The sequence below is a fragment of the Hippocampus zosterae genome, chromosome 5, assembly GCF_025434085.1.
Source record: "Hippocampus zosterae strain Florida chromosome 5, ASM2543408v3, whole genome shotgun sequence".
NCBI classification, from domain to species: Eukaryota; Metazoa; Chordata; class Actinopteri; order Syngnathiformes; family Syngnathidae; genus Hippocampus; species Hippocampus zosterae.
This window is the reverse complement of record NC_067455.1, coordinates 5,879,512-5,900,143: the sequence shown is the minus strand read 5'-3', so window position 1 is coordinate 5,900,143 and position 20,632 is coordinate 5,879,512. Positions and strand designations below refer to the sequence as shown.

General features: G+C 49.4%; 2 protein-coding genes across 3 annotated transcripts; both read left to right on the top strand.

Annotated features, from left to right (window-relative positions):
* The first annotated feature begins 788 nt into the window (after positions 1-788).
* On the top strand, positions 789-8,796 carry selenbp1 (selenium binding protein 1). Its single transcript, XM_052065660.1, is given in 12 exon segments — positions 789-906; positions 4,171-4,224; positions 4,299-4,411; positions 5,479-5,664; positions 6,373-6,493; positions 6,567-6,749; positions 7,091-7,272; positions 7,456-7,534; positions 7,614-7,735; positions 7,819-7,911; positions 8,042-8,160; positions 8,264-8,796. Coding segments are annotated over 12 exon segments (1,419 nt in total). The 5' UTR covers positions 789-902; the 3' UTR covers positions 8,427-8,796.
* Positions 8,797-9,325: 529 nt separating this feature from the next.
* On the top strand, positions 9,326-20,610 carry pi4kb (phosphatidylinositol 4-kinase, catalytic, beta). 2 transcript variants are annotated; one of them, XM_052065632.1, is made up of 13 exons: positions 9,326-9,480; positions 11,099-11,679; positions 13,777-14,112; positions 14,901-14,942; positions 15,780-16,007; positions 16,335-16,562; positions 16,643-16,749; positions 17,971-18,075; positions 18,149-18,272; positions 18,358-18,623; positions 19,631-19,763; positions 19,860-19,980; positions 20,070-20,610. In XM_052065632.1, exons 2-13 carry the CDS (start codon positions 11,134-11,136, stop codon positions 20,249-20,251), a joined length of 2,418 nt encoding a protein of 805 aa, XP_051921592.1. In that variant the 5' UTR covers positions 9,326-9,480; positions 11,099-11,133; the 3' UTR covers positions 20,252-20,610. The 2 variants fall into 2 exon arrangements, with proteins under 2 accessions (XP_051921592.1, XP_051921593.1); XM_052065633.1 differs by lacking the exon at positions 14,901-14,942 and having other exon boundaries at positions 9,330-9,480.
* The last annotated feature ends 22 nt before the right edge of the window (positions 20,611-20,632 follow it).

The window sequence follows — 20,632 nt, the reverse complement described above, 5'->3', positions numbered from 1 at the left end:
TTGTTTGTTTTGTTTTGTGATTTCTACACAATGAGACAAATTGTCAACTGTCAATCATGTTTTCATGTTCTCTGTCGATCAACAAAAGATGACTTTAGATTGGAAGAAAATGTTTTTGCTGAGACCCCTGAGAGGTCAGAAGACCCGAAGAAGCCACAAAGATAGCACATTGTGCTTGTTTGGCTAAAATGAGCCTGTTTCGATGTGAAGCGAGCCACTGCTCACCTCACCCTAGACATCAGGCTAGCCTGATTTTCATTGACGTGGCAGCTGGAATGAAGATAGATAGCAAAAAAAGTGAGCAGCAACAAAGGCAGTAAAAGCATTTTCACTCGAGGAAGCAGCACTTCATACACTACTCTGTATATGTCACCAAACGCACTTCTTGGTTGGCTGCTTCACCGAACAATCGTGCCCGTGATGCTCTTCAGAAGCTAATGCTAATCTGCGTGTCTCATGACAGTCAGTGCAGCGCTGCTTACCTGTTGGCTTTGTGCTTGTTACGTCTGCTTGCCTCATCGTATTTGACGCTGTCTTTAGAAGTGGCTCTGAATATTCAGCAAGTGTACCTGACTTTGTGGGGACGGGATTTTTGCAAAATTGAGGTCTTGCTCACAGGCACTTGTTGACAAATGGTCACACAATGAAACGATTTGGTTGTTTCATTCCACATTTGACCAACACGTGGAATATATCATCATCAACTCTAGGCCCAAAAGTGACCTCCGAAGCAGAGCTTGTCTTCTTGCTTGCAGCTCCGCCTCCTATTTAACGGGCCTGTTGTAGGCCCGCCCCTGGTGTCTCATTGGTGGAGCATGGCCACAAATCTCTGTGTGTGAGGCTGCTTGGCACCCAACTTGTGTGTGTGTGTTTGTGCACGGTGAACCCCAGCAAGCGTCGACATGGGTGAGTGGACCTTCTGCAAAAGAAACACCACAAGGCAACTTGATACTCACGCTACAAACTTAACACATTTTTTTTTAAATCATGGGGTCATTGTGAAGTGCTTTTATTTGCTAAGTGCCTACTTCCACCATAGTCTTTTGTGTGTGCATATGTTGCCCGAATGGGACGGGGGTCTTGCATAAGTGTGACGATCATTACACATCACTGTGTGGGACTTTTTACTGGGGTCATCTGGTCACTGCCTGATTTTTTCAACAAGGCTGGTGCACTTTTTTTTATTTGTGCAGAATGCAGATGACCTTTGAACACACATTAAAAAGCTTTAGAACTGGTGATTCCAGAGCAACCAACAAAATGCTAACTTGAATGATCAGTATTGGTTTTGTCCAGTGATGAGGATGAAATGAAAACATGTTTGGAGAGTGTCAGTAGTGTGAGTCCAAAATGCTGAATGGGATCTTTGTTTTAATGACGTCAATGTTGTTGTTTTGGGGTTTTTTTTGGGTGTGGATTCTGATCTTCAGCTGTGTCTGGTGTGTTCAGTAGAGGTTGTTTTTTTGTTGTTTCTGCTTCTCCTGCTGCTTGTCCTGGGAACACGCGCACACTTTAGACTCGAGTCCTGAGATGACCCCCTCACAGTTGGAAAATTGGGATCATTCGGGTCCACAATGGCTCGGCAACAATTTCAACGTAGCAACCCGGAGAAACACAAGTTACTCATTGCCCCATTGCAGTGGACTTGAGTCACTATAAAAATGAAAAAGAAAGAAAGAAAGAAGCAACCGATACACGAACAAATGTGAATGCACTTCTATTTCATACGCTGACGTTTCCATTTCAGCATCTACAAAATATTTTAGCAAACTGTGGAGTTTCATCGAGCTCCAATCTGGCGTGGTTAATAATTTGTTCGCACATGATTGGCCCGAGTTTAGATTTTATGCATACTAAGTTGATGTTCAACAATATTCCAAGCATCTATTTAACACAATTTTGTTTACCGAAAAAAAACAAAAACATTTGCGATTAGCTGCAAGAGTGACTTTTCAGCGGCGACACCAGCACCAAAAAATAAATAAATACAATTAAGTGCACTGCACAAAATTTGACATCAATGGAAGCCTTCGACAAGACTGAGTTTGCTGAAGATAATATGGCAGCGAATCATTTGAGAGGAAGCTGTGCCTCAATACTGTATCGATGGCCAAAAAACTCCCGCCGAGACTACGTGATAATGGCGATGTCCAAATTCACAGGCTGCATCGTCCGAGGGTTGCATTCTTCGGCCGCATGACGTCACGTCGGGTTCACGTCGGGTGCGACTCGCCCGCATGTGGATTGCAAGTTATGGAAGGAATTCACAGGCTGGGTCCTTCGACACCTTCAAAGGCTGTTTCTCGTGTGGGCTGCGTAAACCGTGTTGAAATTCGACAGGCTTTTAATGTGAATTGGGACGCCTCGTGCGGTCAAGTAGCGCCTGAAGTGAATTTCATTTGGCCGAAAATGCGCCATTCAAAGGACCCAGTGAGGGTCCGTGGAGTCACACATTCCCTGTGTGACTCCACGGTCTTGACTGGTTCCAACTAGATGCGATGTGTGCAAAAAGATAAAGGAAGCCTAGTCGGGAGATAAAGTCACAGTGACACAACGACAGCTCAAGTCACCTACCGAATTAAATGCAGGCATTTTACTGAATGGACCTCGATTTGCCAGCTGCGTGTAGTGGAAAGACAAAGTGTCTTTTTGAAGGGCACATAATTGTCTTAAAATTGGTTTTAACATGGTTAAGTGCTGTCCTCATTTGTTTTTGAGCAGGTGGACGCATCTGACAGCTGTGCCGCTGCTTACGTTGCAGTCTTCAGTCGCTCTTTGCTCATAAAATACAACAAAGTGCCTCCTGCGATGCCAAGGCTAATATTTAGCCCGAACTTGCATAACACTTGTTGATTCTCAGAGCGTTGGTAGGAGGGCAACTGGATTGATCCGGTTGTTGTGGCTCCTATTTGCAAGAGAAGCCAAAAAAAATGAAATGATCTGGATGATTCTGGTTCTGGACGTCCGTCATCATTCCATCATAATTTCAGGCCGGTCCAGGCCATGTGTCGTCGTTGGTGATAGCCAATCGCCATTGAGAACGAGCTTCTTCACACGTAGGCGCAGCACAAGCTCGAGTTTAAAAAAAAAAAACACAACAAATGTTTAGATTTTGAGCCCATATAACCACCATGGCAAAACCTGTCAACAAAATGTGGGCGGATGTGATTTTGTGCTTAGACAAAATTCTTGATAGTTTTGCAAACAGATCACGGAAAAAAACTGGATGTTGCATTGCATGCTGAATTTTTTTTTTTTTTTTTTGGGGTGGGTTTATGAATATGTTTTGGAGGAGGGTTACAGCCTAACAAAATGTGGCAGAAAAAGGAAGTGCTGTGAATACTTTATTTGTGTCTCGTCAGCATACATCTCTTCAAAAGTCCAATGTTTCCCCTTTCGGCTTGGACAACAGGACTAGTTTGTCCCTCTTCAATCCCAAATATTGTATTCCCTCACCTCCGTAATACAAAAAAACCCCAAAACTTTATTTACCAGGTATATAGCGCTTTCACGGGCGGCCCGGTAGTCCAGTGGTTAGCACGTCGGCTTCACAGTGCAGAGGTACCGGGTTCGATTCCAGCTCCGGCCTCCCTGTGTGGAGTTTGCATGTTCTCCCCGGGCCTGCGTGGGTTTTCTCCGGGTGCTCCGGTTTCCTCCCACATTCCAAAAATATGCATGGCAGGCTGATTGAACACTCTAAATTGTCCCTAGGTGTGAGTGTGAGCGTGGATGGTTGTTCGTCTATGTGTGCCCTGCGATTGGCTGGCAGCCGATTCAGGGTGTCCCCCGCCTACTGCCCGGAGACGGCTGGGATGGGCTCCAGCACCCCCCGCGACCCTAGTGAGGATCAAGCGGTACGGAAGATGAATGAATGAATAGCGCTTTCACAACAGTTGCAGCCGTAACAAAGCCCTTTCCAGAACAATTAGCACGTAGCATGTTAGCAGTGCAAAACAACATGAGTGCGCTTACTCTCACAATGGCGACGAGAGCCCCGATGCGCGTCCCTTTCATTTACTGGACGGCGACTAGTTTTTCTGGAGTTCTCAAGTCCATTCCAGCAGTCAGATCGGGGTCGCGCCCCATCCCAAGGAGGACGGGGTCAGGGGTCACACTGGGCCACGGCTGCTACGTCCCGTTTTGTGACCTTTTGCCCTTGCTTGTGCGCAGCTGGCTGCTCAGGATGCGGACCAGGGTACAGGAGCCCGCTCGACGCCATGAAAGGTGAGTGTCTGTATGGTTACGTCAGCCAGCATGTGTGTTTCTCACAATGTACGCGTGCGTGCTTGTGTTTCAAGGCGATCGCGAGAAGATCGTATATCTTCCGTGCATCTACCGAAACACGTCCATCCGCCAGGCCGACTACTTGGCCACCGTGGACGTGGACCCGGAATCTTCATCCTATTGCCAGGTGACGTTGCCGTCGTAAATGTCATCATTCTGACGCTCCTCCGTTTTATTTTCTCTGTCGGGTTTGAACTTCTCTGTAGAGTTGCAAAGGGCTGCTAGCATTTATGGAAAGTGTTCCATACAAATTCCGTGGGAAGTTCAGAAAGGGAATTGAAACTGAGAATTGAGATTCATTTAATAGAAAGGTGGCGGCCCGGTCGTCCAGTGGTTAGCACGTCGGCTTCACAGTGCAGAGGTACCGGGTTCGATTCCAGCTCCGGCCTCCCTGTGTGGAGTTTGCGTGTTCTCCCCGGGCCTGCGTGGGTTTTCTCCGGGTGCTCCGGTTTCCTCCCACATTCCAAAAACATGCGTGGCAGGCTGATTGAACACTCTAAATTGTCCCTAGGTGTGAATGTGAGCATGGATGGTTGTTTGTCTCTGTGTGCCCTGCGATTGGCTGGCAACTGATTCAGGGTGTCCCCCGCCTACTGCCTGAAGACAGCTGGGATAGGCTCCAGCACCCCCCGCGACCCTAGTGAGGATCAAGCGGCTCGGAAGATGAATGAATGAATTAATTAATAGAAAGGTGACATATAGTCAATGTCTGTTGTTTTGTCCAAGGCGGACTTTCATATACAGTATTGGAATTAGAAAGCAGGTCATTTCAACAGATTTGTAAGTAGAACACCATCAAGTTAGATTTGTTTTTTTTTTTTTTGGCACGCATTTCTTGGAAGGAGAAAACCATCATGTTGACTGAAATATGACTCGTCGCCCAACTCAAGCATTCCGAAGGAAAACAAATGCCGCCAAAGTTCCGTTAAAGAGCTGAACGTAAAACAGCCCCATCTCATTTAACTCGCTCCCTCTGCATCATTGCAGGCTCGAATTTGCTTGTTTTGGTCCCCATTTTGCAAAGTATGAGATTTCCCCAACTTCCCTATCAAAAGCCACCCTTCCATTTTGCAAATGACTGATGTATTCCTTATTGGTCCACATGCACAGAAAGTTAGCAAGTTGAAACATTCCCCAAAATGTTGCAAGCCTTCTGCAATGTCGCCGATCCAGACGGTTCAGCTTGTTTTGCAGGTCGTCCACCGCCTTCCTATGCCCAACGTCAATGACGAGCTCCACCACAGTGGCTGGAATGCCTGCAGCAGTTGCTTCGGCGATGCGTCCAAGAAGCGGAACCGCCTCATCCTGCCCGCCCTCATCTCCTCTCGGATCTATGTGGTCGACGTCGGCACCGAGCCCAGAAAACCCAGACTCCACAAGGTCTGTCGCACAAACGGCAACTGATTGCTACTCGCCGTGTCCGCTTCAAATAAACTCGCTCCTGTCAGCCAAGCTCCATGCTAATCGATATGTTAGGCTTTGCTACGGTCTCCTGTGGGGATGAAGTTTTTCCCCCCAAAGGAGAAAAGGTTTTGGTCAACAAGCTTTTCTTTGAGGAAGATTGTGGAGTCCTCATGTGGGGACCTGATGGACTTTGTTAGTTAGTCGCATCAACAAGGTCATAAAATGTGCAATGGCCATTTGAAATCTATTCATTCAAAAGCCAGTCTTCAACTAACCAGATGGTTCCAATATACAGTCAAGTAGGGACCAAACCCGACCCCCAATAGCCAAAAACCACCAAAAACTGGAAAGCCCTACTTACAGAAGGCATCAAAATAATATGGTTGCAGTGGCCGAGAACTACCGATTTGGTCTCTAAGGTCTTGATATTGACTACTGTGGTCCTTGGTCTCTGGTTTTGATCACCGAGCATGAGAGGTCAGATCAAGTTGTGTGTGACTCTCAAGTCCTAACCTTCCAGTCTCAAGTGAGTCCCTAAATGCTTTTGTTTTGGGGTGAGTCCAGTCCTCCAGCTAATGTCGTCTTGCACGCGGTTTCTTGCGAGTCCTGGCCTCCGGGCTCTTGGCCACTGAGTAAGGCGGTTCTTGGGTTTTCAGAGTACGGCAGCCCTTGTTTTGTTCCCAGACCGTGGAGCCAGTGGACCTCTATTGGAAGTGTGGCCTGGCCAACCCCCACACGACCCACTGCCTGGGCAGCGGTCAAATCCTGATCAGTTGCATGGGCGACCCGTCCGGGGGCGGCAAAGGTTAGAGCGGGACTAGAGAGCACCACCTGACCGCTACAAGTTTTGGGACTCACCTTCTCTGTTGCCCTCTCAGGTGGCTTTCTGCTTCTGGACGGCTAGACATTTGACGTGATCGGCAACTGGGAGCAGCCCGGTGAGGCGGCCCCCTTCGGCTACGACTTTTGGTACCAGCCTCGCCACAACGTGATGATCAGCAGCGAATGGGGGGCCCCCAAAGCCCTCGCTAATGGGTTCAATCCTGCTCATGTCGCAGAAGGTGAGAACAAAGACAAGAAGGACCTCGTCTGATGTCTTTCATTCACAAAAATGCCCCGGACTCTCAAGACCTTTTAAAAAGCATCTGTTGTTCTTTTTAATTAGCTGCTCTCCGCTAACCCAAGTGTACTACCGAGTCCTCGTAGACTGAGTATCGGGTTCTAGTATTCCCAAATCAGGATTTCACAAATTTCCAGATGTCCAAAGTCAGCACTTCACAGATTGATCTTCAGGTTACTAGAAATCACAAATTAAGACCTGACAGGTTGAGGTTCTAGTAGGCACGTCGCCAACATCTGAATCTTGACCATAAGGACCAATGCGAATTCCTTGTTGTTCTAGGCCATTACGGTACTTCCCTCCACGTGTGGGACTGGACCACCCACAAGAGGGTGCAGACGCTGGATCTGGGAGAAGAGGGCGCTATTCCTCTTGAAATCCGCTTTCTCCACGACCCAAACGCCACTGAAGGTTTTGTGGGCTGCGCTCTCAAGGGGAGCGTGTTCCGCTTCTACAGAGCACCAGTGAGCAATCCCTAGCGTAATCCATGAACCTCTCCACCAGCGAGGCCCCAAATATTCCACGTGACGGGACCAGGACCATCTGGCCCCTATCTGGTTTTGACGCTGCCACCCTCCTCCACGGTCACCTTATTGTTTGTCCTTTTTCGAACAGTTCTTTGTTCCATGTTCCATGTTGTCCTCCAGACAGGGAAGTGGGCTGCAGAAAAGGTCATCAGCATTCCCAGTAAGAAAGTCGAAGGATGGATGCTGCCTGACATGCCAGGTCTGCATCAACGCCCGCCAAAGCTGTCTGTCTGTCTCTTGGTCCCCCCTCTGTTCAACACCTGTCCATATGTATGTAGCCCTGATCACGGACATCTTGATCTCCTTGGATGACCGCTTCCTTTACTTCAGCAATTGGCTCCACGGTGACATCAGACAGTATGACATCAGCGACACCAGGAACCCTCGACTGGTTGGACAGGTCGCCTATCACGTTACAGAATGTCCAGCAGGCGCAGCCCTTTGCGGGAGAGACGCTTTTACTTTCCGTCTGTTTGGCTGCAGGTGTTTTTGGGAGGCAGCATCACCAACGATGGACCAGTCAGAGTTCTTGAGGACCCGGAAAACCAGCCACAGCCCCAGCCTCGTTTTATTCAGGTTTCTCAGACAGAACAACCGCCTCACTATTTCTCATTTATGCCTATCTGACGGCATCTGTATAGCCCGCTAGTAATCTGTGGTCTACCTACTTGTCTATCTGCCTGTCTGTATGCACGCGTGTGTCTAGGGGAAGCGAGTCTACGGTGGTCCTCAGATGTTACAATTAAGTTTGGATGGTCAAAGGCTGTATGTAACTACGTCACTTTACAGTGGCTGGGACAAACAGTTCTACCCTGAAATGGTCCGGTTAGTGTGTTTCTCATGCCTTCTCACACACATATGTTTGTTTTTTTTAGTTTGTAATGGCTTTGGTCCATGATGATGCTAACGTTGCTAACGTCATTTTTAGGGAGGGGTCAGTAATGATGCAGATCGACGTGGACACCTCGAAGGGGGGTCTGACCCCCAACGAGAAGTTCCTTGTGGATTTCGGTAATGAGCCTGGTGGTCCGGCACTGGCTCACGAGCTGAGATACCCCGGGGGAGACTGCACGTCCGACATCTGGCTGTGAGGGCCCTACCCCCCGCCCCCCTCCAAACATTCCCTGCTTCTGTTTAGGGTGCCTGTGAGTTAGACTTGATCTGTACTTCCCAGTTTAAGATCATCAGGTTTTGTTTAAATGTTCGGAATACATCAGCGACTGAAATGCATATTCAAAATTACTTGTATGATGATTGTGAGCTGACAAACACAGCAGCACCACTAGGGTCCATGACTGTACTTATACAATAAATGTATCTTCCCCCAAAAGGCCTGCTGGGGGAGTGTTTGACCAAAAAAAAAATGCCAACCGAGGCCAGACTGATTATTGCCACCTGTTTGGAGTCACTTTCAATAAATAGACACCCCAGCTTGAAAAAAAGCATTGGGGTCAAATTGGATCAGGCCATTCTTCTGGGTTTATTTTTCACATGTGAAGTGGACAATATTTCTAAGTTGAGGTTTGTGTGATGGCCGCACGTCTTGACTGTAGCAATTCTCTCGAAAAAAAAATTCACGCGAGCATCTCTGAGACCGGATAGTCACCGCAAGGCACTTGTATCGGTCTCATCTCAGGCTGAGTGACATCATTGCCATTTTGCCATCCTTGCGCTGGCTACAGACAAAGATACCGTCGAGAGCCTTCAACTGTGACACTCCTCTTCTTTCAGCTGAGGCGAGTAGTAGGGTACTGCATTCACTCAATTACTCCAGTAACTTTTGCAAATGGCGCTCATTGGGCTACTCATTTCAATGCAGCATACATTTTTGTAAGTTACTCGTCATGGTGCTACTTGGAGAGGTAAATGTTTTTTTCGGTTTTAGAAGCACTATTCGATGCGGTAAAGAACATTTGTTTATTCATTTTCATTTTGACGCAAACACGTTTCCGGAATGTTGACCGGACCAACATGGCGGCGAGGTAGGCGTGTAAAAGAGAACGAGCGGCGAGGCACATAAAAAAAGCGTGTCTCCCCCTAGCGGCCAATGGCCATTATCTGCTGCGGCTGCGGCCAGTCGGCAACATCAATGGGGCGACAAAGTTGACTTGACGACACGATTGACGGCCGCCAGAGTTCAACAAGGTACGAGCAAGCCGCCCGTAAACACGTCACACAGCTCAATCAACGTTGGCTTAGCTTTTAGCTTCCCATCTAGCTCAAGCGTTTACTCGACATACATAGCAACAGTTGGCTAACGCTGGTGAGGCTAAATAGCCTCCCCGAGTGAGCTTGGGCAGCCTTACAGCCGCCCGTAGCCGCAGACGCTCGGGCTAATCGACTGATAGCCGATTGTTAGCCACTAGCCCCCACTTATGCTAATCCGATGAATACTCGACGCTCGTCCAGAATGTGTTCATGTCATCTGCTGGCCCACAAAGGCGTGTTGATGTGGAGCTCCGAGAGCACAATTTACTGATTTGAATCTCACGTTTATGTTCAGTTCGGTGGCGCGTCCAGTCCACGGAGCCGTGCTGATGACTGACAGGCGACCAGTCCGTTGTTTTTTTTTGAGTGCCGAGAAAAGTCCACGCACCCTCTGTTTAAATGGCCGATTTTGGAGATATTAGAAAAAAAAGAAATCATTGTCAAAATCATTGTCCAATCGAGTTGAGATTCCTAAGACGTCCGTTCAAAATCCAGTGATGAAATAACCGCGTTCGCATCACGAGAATTCGCAACGAGCAAGGTTCGAAATAACTTTTTCCTTGAGGAGCAGTTTTCACTGAAGTTGGTTTTCATTTTTTTGCCAGTAGATAACTCAAGCGCGAGTTTTATTCCACAAATAAAAAATAGGCCAATGTGACGGAGAGTTGATTGTACGGTTGCAGCTGTGGTCGGTTCAATTTGTATTTGGAACCAATATGACCCAATTACATGGACTCATTGTTACCGTTGCCTAAGCAACAACCCATTTAAATTTTTTGTAGTAATTAGATGTCTCTTTGCCAAATGAACCGAGCCACATCAAGAAAATAGGTTCGGATGCTTTTCCACTGCTTTTGCATTTGACGTGCAGTAACACATAAGCAACCTGTCAACACTTGACACATGTCGACTTGCAAATAGGCCAAATTCAAAATTAGTCCTGAAATTTCCGCAATTACCCTTGATCAAAACCCTAATAGTCTGGCTTTCGGTGTTTCAGAGAAATCTGATAAGCTACAAAAATGTCCTTGTGATTAAAAAAAAGGACATGCGTCATAGCACCACCACCATCTGTCCCTCATTTTGGATTCAACATTGAAATCAGAAAGGGAGCCGTTTCCCCATTCTTCTTTCCTTCCTTTGTGGTTTTTATAGTTTATCTTCTAAAAGGCTGTCAAGACCATTCTTTCACCTCTGCTGAATGAATGAATGAATGGTCTCTTGGAAGAATGGATGAGAATGGGCAAAAGTGAGCCACGTCAAAAGCCAATAAAAAGGAAACGTGGAAAAAAATAACAACAACCCCCAAATGGTTTGTGACTTTGGTAATAGTCCAAAAAATCTTTGCTTTGCGCCTTTTCATCTTGTTTGTGGGTTTTAGCCGCTCACAACTGTTTGTGATGTAGCACCATCCTCTTGGCGTCCATTTGCAACTTTAGCCTGGAGAAAAAAAAATCAACTTTGAATGATGGCCGAGGTTTTCTGGCACCAAATTAAGCCGAGGAGTACGTGTTGACAACGTAACCACCCGTGTTCATGTGTGTGCGCACTGTAGTGGAGGTGGGCGGAGCCTCCCTCCCATCGCTCTCAATGGAGGAAAAGAAGGCGGAGCTCTCCCCTGCCCCTTCGGAACACGACAGCCCCTCGCAGCGCCCGGGCCCCGCCCCTGCCGGCACGCCTCCACTGGGCGTTATCAACGAGGGGGCTGGCGAGGCAGCGGCGGGCGAGGGTGCGGGGCCACTGATCGACGCGGCGGCGGCTGAGAGGGCATGTCGGGAAGTCCTGCACAAGCTCAAATTGAGACATACCGACCCCGCCCGCGACGGCGACAGGCCGGCCGTAGCCGACCAAGACCGGGACCAGGAGGAAGAGAGCTGGGCGGAGGGCGGCCGCCGGCGGCGACGGCCCAACCCTTCCAAACAGTCATGGCTCCTGCGTCTGTTTGAGTCCAAACTCTTTGATGTGTCCATGGCCATCTCCTACCTGCACAACTCCAAGGAGCCTGGCGTGCAGGCCTACATTGGCAACCGACTCTTCAGTTTCCCGCACGACGAGGTCGACTTCTTCCTGCCGCAGCTCCTCAACATGTACGTGCACATGGACGAGCACGTCGGCGATGCCATCAAACCTTACGTGGTGGGTGCACGTGCACATGCATGCGCGATATGCGCACGGGTATTCAAACACACATGTATATACAGGGGCGGCCCGGTCGTCCAGTGGTTAGCACGTCGGCTTCACAGTGCAGAGGTACCGGGTTCGATTCCAGCTCCGGCCTCCCTGTGTGGAGTTTGCATGTTCTCCCCGGGCCTGCGTGGGTTTTCTCCGGGTGCTCCGGTTTCCTCCCACATTCCAAAAACATGCATGGCAGGCTGTTTGAACACTCTAAATTGTCCCTAGGTGTGAGTGTGAGCGTGGATGGTTGTTCGTCTCTGTGTGCCCTGCGATTGGCTGGCAACCGATTCAGGGTGTCCCCCGCCTACTGCCCGAAGACAGCTGGGATATGCTGCAGCACCCCCCGCGACCCTAGTGAGGATCAAGCGGCTCGGAAGATGAATGAATGAATGAATGTATATACAGGTACAGTACCGCATACCGGTGGGGAGTCGGGGGGGGGGGGGTGTCTTCCCCTTCCAGGCTGCAACATATGCCTGATGCCTAGTGGGCAACATTGAAAACTGTGAAACAAGGTTAGCTAGCTTGACATGAGAGTCGGTTTCCAGAGATGAAACCGACACCCCCCCTACCCCCCCACTCCAAGAGGAGGCAAGAGAGAGAGGATCGGCGGTGGTAAGAGAAGCTAGCATGCAGTTTAACTCGATGTCAACCGCCCTACCCACTCTTGAGGACTTGCACAGTGCAAGAATCAAGACAAGGGCACGGAAAATCCTCCTGGATCCCCCGCATCCTGCCCACCACCTTTTCCAGCTACTCCCCTCAGGCAGACGCTACAGATCCATGTGCACCAAATCCAGCAGACGCTTAAACAGCTTCTTCCCGCTAGCCATTAACTCCTTAAACAGTCACTGATGTAGTCACTCTTCTTGTACTACAAAATGGTACTACAAAACTACTGGTTACTCTAAAATGGTTCAATGATTTTGTTGTTTACGATGATACTAATGCAGCGTGTTATACCGGAGACAAATTCCTTGTGTGTTCTACATACTTGGCCAATAAAGATGATTCTGATTCTGAAATAAGTCAGAATTGGAGATTCAAGCGGGCGGCCCGGTAGTCCAGTGGTTAGCACGTGGGCTTCACAGTGCAGAGGTACCGGGTTCGATTCCAGCTCCGGCCTCCCTGTGTGAAGTTTGCATGTTCTCCCCGGGCCTGCGTGGGTTTTCTCCGGGTGCTCCGGTTTCCTCCCACATTCCAAAAACGTGCGTAGCAGGCTGATTGAACACTCTAAATTGTCCCTAGGTGTGAATGTGAGCGTGGATCTTTGTTCGTCTCTGTGTGCCCTGTGATTGGCTGGCAACCGATTCAGGGTGTCCCCCGCCTACTGCCCGATGACAGCTGGGATATGCTCTAGCACCCCCCGCGACCCTAGTGAGGATCAAGCGGCTCGGAAGATGAATGAATTAATGAATGAATGAATGGAGATTCAAGCATTTGTACTTAACCTATTTAATCCCAATTTTTTTCCCAGACATTTAAAAATCAAAATCAGGTGTCATTGGTTGCCCTTTTAAGTAATCAGTAATAACAATTTTTAGGGCCATGTAAATTAAATCATTGTTGTCCCTCACAAATGTGACCGCTGGGATTAAAAGGGTTAAGAGGCAGCCGGAATTTTCACTGGTAAGGCATAAAACAGATTACTGGAGCTCCAAGAGACTCTTGGACCGCCATTGTTGCCAACCAAGGTTTGTGGACAGAATGTACGCCAACGCTAAGTAAGACAGGAAAGTGCAAAGCCATGAGATGTTTTCCGAGTAAGTCACAAAACCTTCAAACGGCATTTGAAGTTGACCACGTCATCTCACAAGCCAGAGACTCGTAACACCCGCCAAGCGACTCCAGGTACTAACGTCACCCGTTAGGGCACATGTAGGCCATTTTGCTACTTGCTGGCTTGGTCGGCCACTGTTCTCATAAAATGTACAATATGTCAATTTGTGACTTTCGAGAAAGTCATAAAAAAATGTATTTTTTATTTTGTCTGTTATTTGAGTGAAAGTTGATTTCAAGTAGGCTCATGTGCGTGTTTCTCTGTCGCGTGTCCCTCAGGTGCATCGCTGCAGGCAGAGCATCTCCTTCAGCCTGCAATGCGTCTGGCTGCTAGCGGCGTACTCGTCCGACATGCACATCTCCACGCAGCGCCACTCGCGAGGCGCCAAACTTCGCAAGCTCATCCTGTCCGACCAGCTCAAGCCGGCCGCCGCCCGCGCCCGCCGGGAACCCCTGACGCTCACGCCCTTCTGCGCCGCCGCCGCCGAGCACGGCCTGTCGCCTTCCAAACGCACGCACCAACGCTCCAAGTCCGACGCCGCCGTGGCCGTCAGTCTGAGCAGCAACCTCAAGAGGACGGCCAGCAACCCCAAAGTGGAAAGCAGTTACGACGAGGTGAGGTAACCGCGCCGCGCTGCGAGATTATTGCTAAAATAGCATCACTGCGTTTTTGCGTGCACGCGTTTTCTCATATTTATATCTGCGCCACTCGCATAGCCATCTGCTCTTCTTTTTGCGGATCTCGTTGTCTGATGGCCGCCACGCCGTTTTCATCTCGGTTCGCGGCGTACGCACGAGGCGGTGAAATCTTTTCACGTTAGCAGAACAGCCGCTTCCGCGCCACTGCCGGTTTGCGGCTGGTGATGATTTTGCCCGACGGAGCCGCCCGCTTACCTGGATGAATTCTTCTGTTTAAATCGGATTTCACCATGGTAACGTTATACTAACTAGTGATGGCACATGCGATGTCTACTTGCCCCCAAAAAAATGTTTGGGTTTAGTTCCCTGAATCTGAAATGCTGCTCTTTTGTGCAACTTTCACCTCAGGAAATCCTTCTTGGATATAGAAAAGACCAAACTAGAGTGATCCCCCCCCCCCCCCCCCCCCCCGCTCCCACCCAGTTTTAAGGAATGTTTCCATTCTGGATTTCACATTGACTCAAATTGGATTTTGGAGAACCGCTTGGACTGCCGCTTCACGTCTCGGTTCAATTCTGCGCTGCGAATGCGTGCGTCGCTTAAAAGCCGCCCCCCCCGCGTAAGTGCAGGCGACAACAACCGCGTTGCATCACATGCTCCCAAAGTCAAAGCAAAGACTCGGTGTGACCGATTAGAAATCGGGAAATTGTGAGGCAGGAGGCTCAGTCGACGACCTCCTCTGACCTCTGACCTATGACCCTCAGGAAACTTCCAGCGTGGAGTCCGTCGACGTTGTTAGCACCGCCGTAAGTTTTACAACTTCAGCCCGTACGTGCTGCATTGTGGGAAAAGGGCGCTGTCGACGATCAGGCTGACGTTTCTGGTTCTCTGTCGCCGCTTCCTTTTTTTTTTCTCATTCTTCCTCTTCCTGGATGTGGGTGTGATGTTGCTTGTGGGTGTGACAATCATGGGAGCTTGATGAGGGAGTGTCAATGAAGGAACGAGCCACGCTCCGATCAGGCCACGTCACGGCGCTGCTTGACCCCGCCGACCTCCACTCACACAAGACCAGATCTTGGTTTTTGGTCTTCATCTTGATATTGTGACCTCGTTTCAAATGAGACGATGACATCACAGAAGCTTGCTTAAAGGAACCCGCCGGTTGGAAAGCTTTGAGGGTTTTGGAGGTCTCATCTGGTCCTGATGGCCATTAATAATTGTATTTGTCAAGTGCAAAAAAAAAAAAAACCCAAAAAGTAAATATGTATCACATATGAAAGTCAATTCTGATTCTCGAAGGACTGTTTGACCTTTTCATGTTCTGTCCATTGATGGCGAAATAAATGCCTGTGTTTGAAATGAATTGACAAAGATGAAAACAAAGGACATTTTTTTGCTGTCATTTTAGTTCATTTCAGTGTTCTGGAGATAAAATGTGTTTTTGGTTCGAATTTTTTTTTTTTAAAGCAGTTTTGTTTTTGTCAACCGAAATTGTTGTTTTCAGTTTACTTCCTTAGTTCTTGTTCATAACCTTAAGAGTATATGAAAAGTGGCAGTCCGCAGGCCTTTTTGCAAATTTTTCTGCCGCAAAAACTAACACTCGCCGACTTGTGGTGTTTTGGTGGTCCCCGTCCGCCCCGCAGCCCGTGCGCCTGGCGCCGCAGCGCGACTTCATCAAGTCTCTGATGGGCATCGGCAGGCGTCTGGCCACGCTGCCCACCAAGGAGCAGAAGACGCAGCGGCTCATCTCGGAGCTGTCGCTGCTCAACCACAAGCTGCCCGCTCGCGTCTGGCTGCCCACCGCCGCCTTCGAGCACCACGTGGTGCGCGTGCCGCACACGCAGGCCGTCGTGCTCAACTCCAAGGACAAGGTGAGAGCCACACGCCCGCCTCGAGTGAGTGAGTGAGTCGAGTGAAAGAGTTCATTCATTCATTCATCTTCCGAGCCGCTTGATCCTCACTAGGGTCGCAGGGGGTGCTGGAGCCTATCCCAGCCGTCTCCGGGCAGTAGGTGGGGGACACCCTGAATCGGTTGCCAGCCAATCGCAGGGCACACAGAAACGAACAACCATTCGCACTCACACCTCGGGACAATTTAGAGCGTCCAATCAGCCTGCCACGCATGTTTTTGGAATGTGGGAGGAAACCGGAGCACCCGGAGAAAACCCACTTGTTGTTTTTTTTTTTTGACTCCGCAGGCACCCTACCTCATTTACGTGGAGGTTCTGGAGGTGGACGACTTTGAGACGTCCAACGTGCCGGCTCGAATACCCGAGAACCGCATCAGGAGCACACGCTCGGTGGAGCACCTACCCGACTGCGGCATGAGCGCCGAGCAGCGCGCCGGAAGCTTCTCCACTGTCCCCAACTACGACAACGACGACGAGGCCTGGTCGGTGGACGACATCGGCGAGCTGCAGGTGGAGGTGCGTGTCCGCCCCCCGCTGCAAAATTTCTGCCTCCGTAACGCGGCCGCGTGACAGGAATGCGGGTCTTTTTCCGGCAGCTTCCGGAGGTTCACGCCAGCTGCGACAATATCAGTCAGTTCTCCGTGGATAGCGTGGGCAGTCTGGAGAGCAAAGAACCCGTCTTCATCGCCGCCGGTGACATCAGGTTGGTCCTCCGCTTCCAGCTCTCGTTCAATCCGCAGCCATTTTCACTGGAGCAAGCCTCTCAATCCCAGCGTTTTATTGGATTTTGACTGATTTTGCAAGACCCGCAGAATATTTGGTTCTAATGCTATATAAACACAGAGCCTACCAAAATAAAGTTTGGACTTGGACTCTATTTTTTTCAGCAGAAAAAAAAATCGTTTCTATCTCATTCCATTCTTCAGCAATCGGCATTACAAAATGGCTAAGTTTCATGGAAATGGCGATTCCTGAGCAAAAAAAAAAAAAAAATGGAGAAGCATTTAAATCACGTAAGGCACCACTGCCACTTACCGGTCGCTTTTTTTTTTTTTTAACATGATTTACAATGCAAATGGCTTATTCTCATTCACAGATTGCATCAGACCCTCCTCCTCTTTATGACGCAAAAAAAAAAAAAAGACTTGGACGTACAAGTACGTCCTTGGTAGGCGGGGCCTAATTTTAAAAAAGCGAGTACGTCTTGTGGAATGAAAGAGTTAATGAACGGGTGTTTCCGCCCACGTGTTAGTGCAGGGGTCGGCAACCCAGAATGTTGAAAGAGGACAGACCCCCCCCCCCCCGCCCCCCCCAAAAAAAACAAATGTCTGGAGCCGCAAAAAAATAAAAGCCTTCTATAAAACTTACAATGAAGGAAACACATTTTGTATGTTTGTAAGAGACTGAAATGTCTCAATTGTTTATTTGTTGTGCGCCCATAGAATTTATTTTGTAATTTCCTCACTTGATTTATTTTTTTTGTTTTGTTCTGGTGTCCAGTATTTCTTCGTGTCAGTGAAGTGGTCATTCATTTTCATTTTTCTGAGGCGGTCTTTGAACGCCTCTCGAGTCGAACGAGAAGAGAGAAGGGACTGTTAAAAGCATAAATAAAGTGTACATTAAAAAAAAAACAACACCGCAGCTCTCCTTTTTTGGAGCCGCAACATGCATTTACTGAGCTACAGTATATTAGCCTATCAAAATCTTTTTCCACTTTCAAACATTTTTTATAAAGCTCTGGGAAGCCACTAGATGTCGCTAAAGAGCTGCATGCAGCTCTGGAGCCGCGTGTTGCCGACCCCCGTGTTCGCGTGTATGACAGGACGGCGTGTTCATCATTCCTGATACCGTATCCGTCAATTTGTTGACGTATCCGTCAACGCGTTACTGTGTCAACATGTCACCTCGGAATGCTTGTTTGCAGGCGGCGTCTGTCGGAGCAGCTGGCGCAGACGCCGACCACTTTCAAACGGGACCCCGAGGACCCGTCGGCCGTGGCCCTCAAGGAACCATGGGAGGAGAAAGTTCGGTAGGCGTCCCGTCACTTGTCACTTTGACTTCCGTTGCCGCGCGCGGCACCTAACCTCGGCCATCTTGTACAGGCGGATCCGCGAGGGTTCGCCTTACGGGCACATGCCCACGTGGCGCCTGCTGTCCGTCATCGTCAAGTGCGGCGACGACCTCCGTCAGGAGCTGCTGGCCTTCCAAGTGCTGTGGCAGTTGAAAGTAAGTCGTCATCCGGAAACGCGCCCACGCTGTCCGATAGCCGTCTAAGCCCCTCTCTCGCTGCCCCTTTGTTCCACCCCCCCAGTCCATCTGGGAAGCGGAACGTGTGCCGCTTTGGATCAAGCCCTACAAGATTCTGGTTCTGTCATCGGACAGCGGCATGATCGAGCCGGTGGTGAACGCCGTGTCGCTGCATCAGGTGAAGAAGCACAGCCAGCTGTCTCTGCTGGACTACTTCCTGCAGGAACACGGGGCGCCCACCACCGAAGCCTTCCTGTCGGCGCAGAGGAACTTTGTGCAGAGCTGTGCTGGCTACAGCCTCATTTGCTATTTGCTGCAGGTCAAGGACAGGTCAGTGCAAAGCAACTTCGCCCCCCATATATCATCGTCCCCTGCGGTACATTGGGCATCTTTTTTATTGTACACGTATTCAACTGCAGTCACGTTGAGCTAAAAAGACCCTTTTTTGTCCTGGCCGGAGGAAATCAAGGCCCGGATGGCACAGAATTTCTTCAGTTGCACTGGAAAAAAAACACAGGATTGTCATATATGGGGCGGCCCGGTAGTCCAGTGGTTAGCACATCGACTTCACAGTGCAGAGGTACCGGGTTCAATTCCAGCTCCGGCCCTGGCCTCCCTGTGTGGAGTTTGCATGTTCTCCCCGGGCCATGCGTGGGTTTTCTACGGGTACGCCGGTTTCCTCCCACATTCCAAAAACATGCATGGCAGGTTGATTGAACACTCTAAATTGTCCCTAGGTGTGATTATGAGTGCGTCTCATTGTTCATCTATGCATGTCCTGCGATTGGCTGGCAACCGATTCAGGGTGTCCCCCGCCTACTGCCCGAAGACAGCTGGGATAGGCTCCAGCACCCCCCGCGACCCTAGTGAGGATCAAGCGGTTCGGAAAATGGATGTTTCGCCCCAGTGGGCCTCGTACCTCTACATCCCATCCTGCTGACTTGGGCCTCTGGCGCCTTATGTAAAGCCAACAGTCTCTAACTTGGGTCTGAAACTGAACAGTGATATTAAATTGGACCGACAAATTGATGCTGTTGTTAAATTCATCTTTTTTTTTTTTACTTGGGCAGCTAGCTAAGTTAACGATTCTTACAACAGAAACACAAAGGATGTCTGTACATTTTTGGAGATCCTTTCTTGAATTTATTTTCAAATATTTAAATGGTCTCCCCCTCTCCACCTCACCCCTCCCTTACTTCTCTGAGATCCTCCACTCCTATGCACTTGCCCGGTGCCTCAGGTCTACGGACTAAGCCTTTGAGGGGATCGTGCCTTGCGTTACAACTGGGTACGATCTGGGCTCGGTCTAAAACTTGGATTTTCTGGCATCCCCTCAGGCACAATGGCAACATCCTGCTGGACGCGTGTGGCCACATCATCCACATAGACTTTGGCTTCATCCTGTCCAGCTCTCCCAAGAACCTTGGCTTCGAGACGTCAGCCTTCAAACTCACCGCCGAGTTTGTCGAGGTCTCGTGTCATCCCGTCGGCCTCCACGCTCGCCATAGCCGCATCTTCATCGTGTGTGTGTGTGTGTGTGTGTGTGTGTGTGTGTGTGTGTGTCAGGTGATGGGCGGTCCCGACGGCGACATGTTCAACTACTACAAGATGTTGATGCTCCAGGGCCTGATCGCCGCCCGGAAGCACATGGAGCGCGTGCTGCAGATTGTCGAGATCATGCAACAAGGTCGGCAGCACACGCCAAGAGCACACAAACTAACATGCCATGCAAGCCCATGAGCTGACGGCAGGTGCGTGTGTGTGCGCGCGCGACAGGCTCACAGCTGCCCTGCTTCCACGGCTCGAGCACCATGCGAGGCCTGAAGGAGCGCTTCCACATGAGCCTGACCGAAGAGCAGCTGCAACTGCTAGTGGAGCAGATGGTGGTGGGCTCCATGCGCTCGCTCACCACCAAACTCTATGACGGCTTTCAGTATTTCACCAACGGCATCATGTGACCGCCGCTACATTCGGGGACCACCACACACGTGACAAAGGAGACAATGACAATTGCATTCTCAGGTGTTTTTGTTTGTTTTTGTCACTGGCGTGTCGGTCAGTGTTCCGTGGAGAAAGGTTTGTGTAACATTCCCCACGTTTTTGCTCGTTTAGTTCCTTTTGTTGGGTGTGCCCAGTCCTCGTTAACCACAGTGACCTGTCAATCATTACCACTCCCAACATGGCCCCGCCCACTTTTTTTTTACAGGCACTTGCTTGGAAACGTGAAAGGAAGTGATGATTTGATGGCCTTTTGAAACAAATGTACTGTTCAAACCTTTTTGGACGCACCCAAATAAAAGTGTGACAAAAAGTTTAACTTGAAACTGTTTCTGCTTGTG